General features: G+C 41.2%; 1 protein-coding gene across 2 annotated transcripts in view; it reads left to right on the top strand.

The window, feature by feature from the left end:
- Window positions 1–10,527, top strand: part of LOC116042973 (protein ELFN1-like) — a 148,620-nt gene that overhangs the window by 128,964 nt on the left and 9,129 nt on the right. For both annotated transcript variants that reach the window (XM_036000858.1, XM_036000857.1), the window contains exons 3-4: window positions 4,924–5,694; window positions 5,781–5,934. In XM_036000858.1, coding sequence (XP_035856751.1) covers window positions 5,405–5,694; window positions 5,781–5,934 — 444 coding nt within the window. In that variant the 5' untranslated portion in view covers window positions 4,924–5,404. The remainder of the gene's footprint in view (window positions 1–4,923; window positions 5,695–5,780; window positions 5,935–10,527) is intronic.

Here is a 10,527-nt window from a genome sequence, read left to right as displayed (position 1 = left end):
AAAGCAGGTTTAGTGAAAACTCTGAGTTTGTTAACCCTGAGATGAGGGAAACTCTGGATTTTCTGTTTTCAAAAAGGGAGGTTAATCAAACCTGAGAGAGAGGGGTTACTCCAGCCCATTTTCAGAAAGAGAGGTAACTTAACCTCAGAGTCAGTTACTATGGTAACTGAGCCTGTGAACCTACGGTCAGTCTAACCTGGTCGGGAGCAGGTTTTCTTCAATAAACCTCGAGTTTTTTCTCAGTCTCCTCCCTCTGACACAGCGCTCATTTATTCATTCATTCTGTCAGGCGCATTTTAGCGCAGTTTGTTATCTGATGAATAAAAAAACAGGGTTGGTTTATTAACTGTGTTAAATAGACTATAAAACATTTTTTTTTCTCAAAACATGGCATTTCCTTTTGTCGACGATCCCGTTGATGAAGAAGCTGTATTAATTTGCAGGGAGTTAAACATATGTCGGGAGATGATATTGAGGCCCCGACTATAGATGCATTTTCATTTCCAGATACTAGCCTACCTATTTGAGCGGTATCGTTTTTCTTCCCAGTCTATCAGTTATGTATCCTATATAACCTTATCCGTCCTCATATCACTAACGTCACCCATCGTGGACATACTCTTACATCCCAGCAGATTATTTGTGTCGCATTACATTTTTTTGCAAACGGCAGTTTTCTTTACAACATTGGTGATGCGAGGAGAGTTATACTCAGTAAACGTAATACAACTTTTTTTCTGCCACATGGCATCGTTTTGTCATTGATTACATGCCACTTTGCAACACAGTAATACAACAGAGACCTTATTTATTGATATTGATTGATTTCAATATTGATCGATCCAACACCAAAGATTCTTTTGTACCTTAAAATAATGTTTCCAAAATCGTTTCAGTGGTTCATCAACTTGTAACAGGGTGAACGGCACTTCTGCATTTGCTTTGCGGCCCTCTCGGCTATAACCGCACTATGCAAGTTTGCCAGATCGGGTAGCGGATCTGTAGTTCGAAAAAGACATAAGAATAATGGTAATGGTAACAGTAATGGATAATTCCGCTTCCAACCTGTAGGGGGACCAAAGAGGAAAAGTGCTTTGGTGTTGCTTTAAGGTTAGCCTACTATAAAGGTGCTGGTTGACAAGTAGCTAAAGCTAATGCTTGGTCTATAACTAGCTAATTCTTGGTGGGTAACAAAAGATTACAACATCGTTCAACACACTCAGTTATTTTTAGCATGATTGTTTTGACCACGGTTAACAACTCTGGGCTAACCCACAAATTCATCAGTAACGTTAACTGTATAGATAGACGACTAATCTAATGGTAATTTAGCCAGCTAGCACACCCCTGTCTGTCTGCCTCACTCTCCCGGCGCTGCTAGGCTTCAGTTTAGCCGTCTTTACAGTTAGCTAAATTTACCCGACAAAAGGGGAATAAGGCACCAAAACGACTAATACTAATAGTAATTTAAAGATGTAGCATTGGATCTGGACAGGAAGGATAACTCTGGGAATTGGCAGGGGTGTGTCACGACTCTGCCTTCTCACACCGCGACACAGGTTCGTGGATCTGAGTGTTGCGATTTCGGTTTCATATTGCATATCGTTACAGCCCTAATTTTTGTTGTACTGCACATTGCTGCAGATCCTCTTTTCACCCTGTGTGTTGAGCTCTCTGTTTTAGCTACAGGCATCACATCACACTTCTATTCCATCTTTGTTGGGAGTCGCACATGCGCAGTAGCTAGGTAAGGACTACGACCACGCTAGCAGCTAGGCGAGCATTATAACATGTTACAAAATGACGCATGTTCGTCACAGAAGTAAAGGCTGGACTACAATAGAGCTGTTTGGAGCAGTTTGTGAACAGTGTTTTCTGTTGGAGATGGTAAGTCCCTTTGGGGTGGACTTTGGGCTTTTTCACTTTGTAAACCTATAACATGCACAAAAAGATATATAACACAATAAAGGAAAGGGAAAAAGCCAAAAAGCATAATATGAGCACTTTAAACGAATTGCAAAACACAGTATTGCAGGTGAATGATGTAAATCCTTTGAAATAAAAGATTATGAATTATAATTCTGTTAATGATGGTGCTGCAGCCTCAGAATGGGATTAGTAGGCCTAGTACTTTTTCGCCTGCAGGATAGCACCTAAATGAAATAGATTATAGGTTCAATACCATATCACCAGTAATATTATACTTACGATTAAATATGATATTAATGCACTATATTGGAATTTACGCATTTACTCTAGCAGCAATCTCCCACCCAAATTCTCTCTCTTTTGCAGCAGCCACTGTTTTTTAACGAAATACATGTTCAAACTTGCTGTATGTGCGCATGAGTATTTCCGCCGATCAGTTTGTTTGTGGATGTTACCATGGTGAATTGCAGTATCATGGCTCCATTCATGCTGCCTTTTTATAGTGGTGGTGCACTCACTTAACTCTGAGTGAACCTACTCTGAGTTGATTGAACCAACTCAAATCAGCTGTTCTGGAACCGAAAACTCAGAGTTTCCCATCTCAGGGTAAATCAACTCAGAGATCAGGGTTAGACTCAGAGTTTGTTAAACCTCCTTCCTGAAAAGGGCCCCGCCTGCTGCCGGTGCTTAGTGCCTCCCCTGACGATTGTGATTGGTTTAAAGAAATGCCAATAAACCAGAGCACGTTTTTCTCCCATCCCGGAATGCTGTGTTGACTAGCCAGACCCCCCTCCGCAGCGCTGTGGAGGAAGGTCTGGCAAAGCGAGACTAAATACCTGCAATATTAATGAAATTCCTCAGCCTCAGCTGTACTCTGTGTTTAGTGCGAAGTAGCAATTGTCAGCATGCCAACACGCTAAATGAGACAGTGAACATGGTGAACATTATACATGCATTACATCAGCACAGAGCCACCAGCGTGGCTTTAGAATCTTTGTCTTGTTCAGACAGCAGGGATTACAGCTTAAAAAGCTGGAAAGATGATATAAGAGAGCGTTGGTCAACATCATGGATAATGGAGCAAGTTGTAATGAAGTACAGTACATCATCATTATCTTTCTTTGGAAAGAAAGATCAAAGAGATCCTTATTGAGAGATAAGAATGAGTCACAGAAGCCGGTGGAACAGCAGCTAGCCAGGATGTGACGTCAAGACTTTTGCTCTTTACAAGGACACAAAAAAAGTTCAGAGAAGCTTTGTCCTATTCTAAAAAAGCATTGCTCTCCTTCGTAGATTAGAGGTGACACATCAGCGCCTCTCTGCCTCGCAATTCATCCGTAATCAATAAGGAGGGAACAGCAGCCAAAAGATGGCTGAGAGGAAGGCCGGACCTTTTGCTCCTTCCCACTCTTTCACCCCCTCCATAATGTCACATCCTGTTTGTTACTCTTACAGCTGAGAAAAAGGCTCTCAAAGAGAAGAGGGAGCCACTATTCTAGCAAAATCCCCAGACAGAGAGCCACTCTACATCCCTCTCTCTTCCCAGCCTCCTCTTTTTCTCACATAATTACTGCCTCTTTCTCTCCTTAAAGGGGCGCTATGCAGTTTTGGCAATTTCTTCGCTGTTTTCTCGCTTTTTGCTCACAGGTTTCTCTATAGAGCTCCCCCTACAGCTTCGGAATAGATATTTGGCAACACTGTCGTAAAAACTCGTTGGCGACTCTCCCCCCTCCCATCTTCTCCCTCTGGTCATGTGCATTTGTTTTCAAAGAAGCCGCCGGACACACGGCTAGTAAGCCCGTAACAGACAGCGATCATAATAAAAACCTTTACAGACAATAGCAAACATCCTGAGGTCACAATAACAAGAAATACAAAGATTAAACAGAGTTTATCCCAAAGATACTTACAAGTGCAACAGCAAGAACGCCAAGTCATCATCAGATTCGCAGGCTTCTGGTTGTCTCAGTTCTCCCCATTCTGAAAACGCAGGTCTGATGTTTACTCGTGTCTGACTCCTCGCTCGGTCAGTCTGACGTTTCCTCTTTCTCTGTTCCTCCGACAATGCTTTCCTAGCTTTCTGCTTCTTTTTTGCAGACTCAGCCTTGACAATAGTGTGAAAAACTCCATCGCTACCTTGTTCTTATAGCTAGCCAGTTCCTGGATGGGGGCGTGTACGTGTGGAGTGCCTAAAGCAATTCGGTAAAAAAATAAAGTGGCCCGCCGGCCCAAAGTTGCAAGGGTGGTTTTTCCGCTCACAGGCGCTAGGGGGAAGCGAGACGGCCACCATTCAACCTGAAAAAAGTCATATAACCATTCCAATGACTCCGAAGCTGTTCAGTTAAAGTAAATCAAACTTAAAAAAAAATGCATCGTTCCCCTTTAATGCCTTATACCTCACTCTTTGCTCCATCTCACATCTCTCTCCCCTCCCCCAAACATCTTTCCTCACCACTCTCTTGCACCCACTTCTTCATCCTCCTTCATCCTCCTCCTCGCCACTCCACAGGTCGTTGTGAGCCTCTTTCTTTCCCCCGCCTCTCCCTCTCTCTCTCCTGTTCCATCAGACATCAGCTTTTTGTTTTTTTCAGGAAGTGTTTTATTTAGAGCAGATTAATTAATTAGATACAGTATCTTAGTAAGGGGCATTCTTAGCCTATCAAGGCCCCAAGGAATATGGTGTGGCAGAAAATGTGTGTGTACATACATTACAACAGCAACAAGCTGAGTGTATTTTTAACATTTGCAGGTGCTTGTTGTGTATCTGAACCAATGTGCGCTAATTGGACTTGTCAAGAAAGGTCTTTTGAGTATAGATGTGTGTGTGCATAGACGTTTGGGTGTATGTGTGCCAGACTGTTATATAAGAAGAAATAACTACCTCTATCTCATCATGCTGGTAACAGGGTTGTGTTTGTTGGTATAAACCACTGTTTAATTAGCAAATCTTTTCTAACACCGTCCTCCCATCCCTCTCTCTCCCTTTCCCTCCAGGGACGAGTTCTCACACCAATTACAGAGCAGCAAGCAATGAGGAAGAAAGAAAAGAGGTGCTTGTCCAATCAGAGATGCAGATGGCCACAGAAGACATGAGTACCAGCCAATCTGGCACCAGGATGACTTCCTCTTGCCAATTTATACACAACAAATCAAATGCGACCCCCTAATTAAACAATTGATACAGTTTACCTAGACACACATACTGCCAATAAAGTGATACATCCTATGCCCGTTATTTCTACTATAATAAATCCTTAATTCTTCACACAACTGAAACTTCAATTTGCTGTACTATTACAAGACAAGCTAAGGAGAACCACATTTTACCATGCTGTGACTACACTTCAAGCAGTACAGACACAAATCTGACAAAAAAAATAAAAGCAATACCAAGTCACCACAAACAGAGATATTACTGTACAAACAAGCCCTCACTCCCTTTCAAATGGCACTAGCCTGCATGAATAAATGTTAAATGGCAAGCATCTCTGCTCGGCTTTCTCCAATGGATATTGTGACAACATCCCAAATGGCCCGGAGGACAGGACAGGGACGGCAGAGACATAAGGTGACTGGAGGTTCTTCATCAGTGGTCCTGTCCACAGCCAGCTCCTTCCTCTGTTGGCTCGCCCTGCTGTCAATAATGCGGTTGCCAATGGTAACAGCTGACTGCTGGCTTATCGAAGGCGAGAAAGGCTTTGTGTGGCTGGCTATCTGCAGTATGAACCAGCCGCCGTATGAGACCATCCCCTCCCACATTAACAGGTAAGGAAACTTAACGATAAAAATATTTGTCAATATTATTTTGCCTCTTTGTCAAACATCTACAGCATTAACACTTCACTCAACAGCACTATTGTGGATCTGAGGCTGAATGAGAACAAGATTCGGTCGGTCCATTTTTCTTCACTCAGTCGCTTTGGCAACCTCACCTATCTGAACCTCACCAAGAACGATATCAGCTATGTGGAAGATGGAGCGTTCTCAGCACAATTCAACCTGCAGGTGAGCAATGACAGAATGTACTTTTATACACATATTTATAGATGCACTTAATGCACATACACCCAATGGAGAAAAGTGCATTTATCAAGTCAATTTTGAGGGATTTGGGTATGTTACACTTACAGTATGTTACTTTACTCCTACACTACATTTCAGGGGGAAATATTTTCTCCATTTAGATTAATTTCATTTTTTATTTTATTTTTTCCCCCAACATATGACAGAAGCATCTTGGACAAATTAGCTCAGGCTGCACCTGTCAGCCATTGATTACAAAATCAAAATGAGACACATCTGTAGACAACACAAAACGAACAATACAAACCAATAAAAATAAAATAATCAAACAACAAAAACAAAATGTGATAAAAAATAAAAATAAACAATAAATATGCCTTGATAGAACCAGTTATCATGCCTACCAATCCAATATACCAATTAAAATCAGACAGACATTTCTTCTATTACATCCAAAAAGGGGCCCCACACTCCTCTGAAGATATCTTCCCTACCCCTGACTCTATAAGTAACCAGTTCAAAAGTAGCCATCTTTGTCATCAACTCAATCCATTCCTTAAAACAGCATGGGCTAGTTGATTTCCAATGTCTTAATATTATTCTGCACCCTGTTATTGTGGCCAGACGAACCCATAGTCTTTTCTGTTCATTCAAAACTATGTCGCCCGGTAGAGCCCTCCACTCTCTTTAGCCGCATATAGTTTAGAACGGTTAAAGCTTGCTTTTTTGCCTGCCCACACATAGCTCTCTATGACAGTGTTATACATTTTTAAAAGACTGGGTGGAAAATGTAGAGGTAACATATATAAAATATAATTCATCTTGGGAGTAACGATCATCTTAACCAAATTAATCCTACCTAATAAAGATATATTCATTTTTGCCCAGTTTTGTAGGACAGGTTGGGTAGCTTGAATAACTGGAGAGATATTAGTTTGCATAATTTTTTCCAAGCCTGGTGTTAGTTTAATCCCTAAATAGGTCAAGCCTGACGGCATCCACTTGTATTGCCAAGACTCCCTTATGGCTGGAGGACATATCTTAAATAGAGGCATGGCCTCTGATTTACCCCAGTTAATCGCGTATCCGGAAATTTCCGAAAAAGGAATCAATAATTGAAGAGATCTCAGATGCTGCCGTGTGCGGGTTACTTGAAACCAAAAGAATATCATCCACGTACAAAAAAAAGTTTGTGTTCTACCTGGCCATTTTAACGCCTTTGATATTATCACTTTCGCGCAACGCAATTGCCAAAGGTTCTAAAAACAGGGCAAATATCAACGGTGATAATGGCGAACCCTGCAGAGTGCCGCGACTAAGGCTGAATGCAGGTGACATAACTCCATTAGTAAGAACAGTCGCCATCAGCAGGACCAAATCCAAACTTTTTCAGTGCATAAAAAAGGAAGGCAAACTTCTCTGCATCTAGGGAGAAGGCAACTATGGGATCATTCTCATTCCGACACTCCCACATAACATGCAATAATCTACATAAATTGTCTGCTGAGCACCTATTCTTAACAAACCCCACCTGATCTGCGTGTACCAGACTAGGAAGCACCTTCTCAAATCTAGTTGCCAGTACTTTAGAGATGATTTTCTCATCTACATTGATTAATGAAATAGGCCGATAGTTGCCACAATATTGAGGGTCTTTCCCTTTTTTATGAAGTAAGGTGATAACAGCTGATCTCACACTCGCTGGCATTCTCCCTTTCAGCAAGGAGTCTTGGTAGACATCAACTAGTCTTGGAGCTAAGTCTTCTACACATTTTTTATAAAAGTCTGATGGAAACCCATCATTGCCTGGTGCCTTACCCAACCTTAGACTATGAATAACCTGTTTGACTTCCGCTAATGTGACCTCCCCTTCTAAGGAATTTGTTTGATCCTCGGTTAACGTAGGAATTGAAATAGAAGAGAAGAATGCTGTCAGTTTTGATTCCTCCACATTCCCCTGAGATGTATACAGTTCTTGATGAAATGTTTTGAATACCTCATTTATCTCTTTTTTATGTGTTACTAATTTGTTGTTTTTATCAAACACCAAGGGAATAATGTTAGAAGTTTGCATCTGTTTCACCCGGTGTGCTAACATTTTACCTGCTACAGAATAAAGCAAATTCAACTTTTTTTTGGTATGATGTTGTTCATCTCAAACTTTAATGTATTTAATTTAGCCCAGGTTTCCTGCTCAGGGTGACACATGTGTTGTCTTTCTAGTTCTTTGATATCCTCTTCTAATTTTATGTTCATTTTAAGTTATCCCTCTCAGCTTTTTTTTATCAATGAGCTGTATTGAATAAGTCGCCCCTTACATATGCCTTAAAGGCATCCCAGATAATCCCAACATCCTCAATAGAACCTTCATTAAATTCCCAGAATTCCTTCATTACTGTTATGATATATTCACAGTGATCTTCATTGTTTAATAATGCATTGTTTAGGCGCCACCTTAATGAACCTTTTGTGTTTCCCTTACTCAATATAACTAAGTCTACAGGGGCATGGTCAGTTAAAACTATGTTTCCAATAGTAGCATTAGGAATCTGATCGACCAGAGAGTGAGAAATTAGAAAGTAGTCTATTCTAGAACAGGTAGAATGTGGATGAGAGAAAAATTTATAATCTCTTCCTTGAGGATGAAACAGTCTCCATATATCAACTAGTCCCAGTTCCTCTGACATTACATCTATTGCGGCACAAGATGGATCATTAAATTGCCTAGGTCTGGAGGATTTATCTAAGTAAATGTCCCTAACTTGGTTAGAGTAGCCACCAATGATGATGTTATGATTTGCTATGCTCCTTATAACATCACAAACTTCATGGAAACATTCTGGCTGTGAGGTGTTAGGAGCATATAAATTAGCAAAAGTCAACCTCTGACCCTCCAATATGGTATCCAATATTACCCATCTACCTTCCTGATGTGCGTATTGTTTAAACACCTGAAAATGTATGTTCTTCCTAATCAATATGACCACGCCCCTTTTCCTGCTGGAATATGTACTATAATAAAGTTGCCCCACCCAATCTCTTTTAAGTTTAAGTGATTCCTCCTCATTCAGATGGGTCTCTTGAATAAAAGCAATATCCGTCTTCTTCTGTTTTCTTCTTGTAACAGCATTGTGGCAGCCTGCAATATTCCATGATACTACTTTGAACGCATTCATAAGATAATATAAATCAACATACTGTGGCCCTCATCCTGTCTGCACTGTGTACACTAGTTTCTGATCGGTTTACGTGACTGGATTCTAAGTTAAGTTCAATGGCAGTTACTGTGTAAAGCTCAAGGCACCTTAAGTCATACAAACATAAACTAAACTGAACAAAACAACACATAGTGAATATGTGGGCATAACCGCCCCTAAGAAAGAACAACTCCGACGGGTCAGCAACACTAAGGGATCCCATTGACAGCTCACTTACCGACCCGCCCCCCCATCCGCACCCCTCCTTCCTCCTTCTACTCATATACAATTAAGTCGTATAGGCTACTTGCAAATAACAACCCCAAGCATAATGTCATGTTTACATTTACACAAACGTTATCAAACCAGCATGAACCATGTAACAGAACCTGGAAATGGTTCAAATAACAGGTGTGCAGGCTTTTTAAACCTGTAAACTAGTCCAATGGCGCTTTTCCATTACATGGTACCTGCTCGACTCGCCTTTTTTGGTTTTCCATTACAAAAAAAAGTACCTTTAGTACCACCTCAGTCGAGGTTCCAAGCAAGCTGAGCCGATACCAAAAGGTGACATGAAAGCGACAGAGGGGGGTGTCCTGAACAAACCCGCCATTTTTAAATAGTTTAGCCAGCTGTGTTTTTTTTTGCTGCCTCCAGCTTCTTTTGAAACAAAATGTGTCTTCTGGCAACAACACACCTTCCACGTTCTGTGTGTGTGTCGCATTAGGTCACGGCAGTTTGCGCCGCTATGACGACCAGCCACGCTGAGGCGGTACTAAAATCTGCAATGGAAAACGGACGCACAGTGAGGCGAGTAGAGTCGAGGCGAGTCGAGCAGGTACCATGTAATGGAAAAACGCCATAATATATATAAGCCTAGAGCAAACCTGTGGATAGTACTTTACTTTTGTAGTAGGCCTACATAGTACTTTACATGAACCCCAGTCATTTCTTAAAAGCACAGAATTAACCAAAATTGTTCTGGAGTTTCTCGATTATAAAAGTCAACTTATATCTTACCGTTCCATCAACAGCAAACAAAAGAGTGTACCATATGGTAGTCCATAGAGTGCCATGTCCATTGCAGACCTTTAAACAGTGCGAAAATAACTCCACCAGTGACTATAAAAGGAGAGAAATAGAGAAAATAAAGAAAAGCGCACCCGAAAAAAGATCAGACAGTCATTAACGTTATATGAAATTGTACATCAGTCCTATGCATCAAGAGCAAATAACCTGTTGGATACCGCTTTGCCTGAGCTGATATGAGTTTAACAGCGACTGGTAGATTCATCCATAATCACCTTGCTTCCAATTCACCGTCCTCACTCGTCAGTAGTATCTTTGGGTACGGACACCAGCCCGCTAAGAAACTGCT

This window comes from Sander lucioperca, chromosome 4 (genome assembly GCF_008315115.2).
Source record: "Sander lucioperca isolate FBNREF2018 chromosome 4, SLUC_FBN_1.2, whole genome shotgun sequence".
Lineage (NCBI taxonomy): Eukaryota > Metazoa > Chordata > Actinopteri > Perciformes > Percidae > Sander > Sander lucioperca.
The sequence above is the reverse complement of the archived record's forward strand: the minus strand, read 5'-3'. Positions and strand labels throughout refer to the sequence as shown.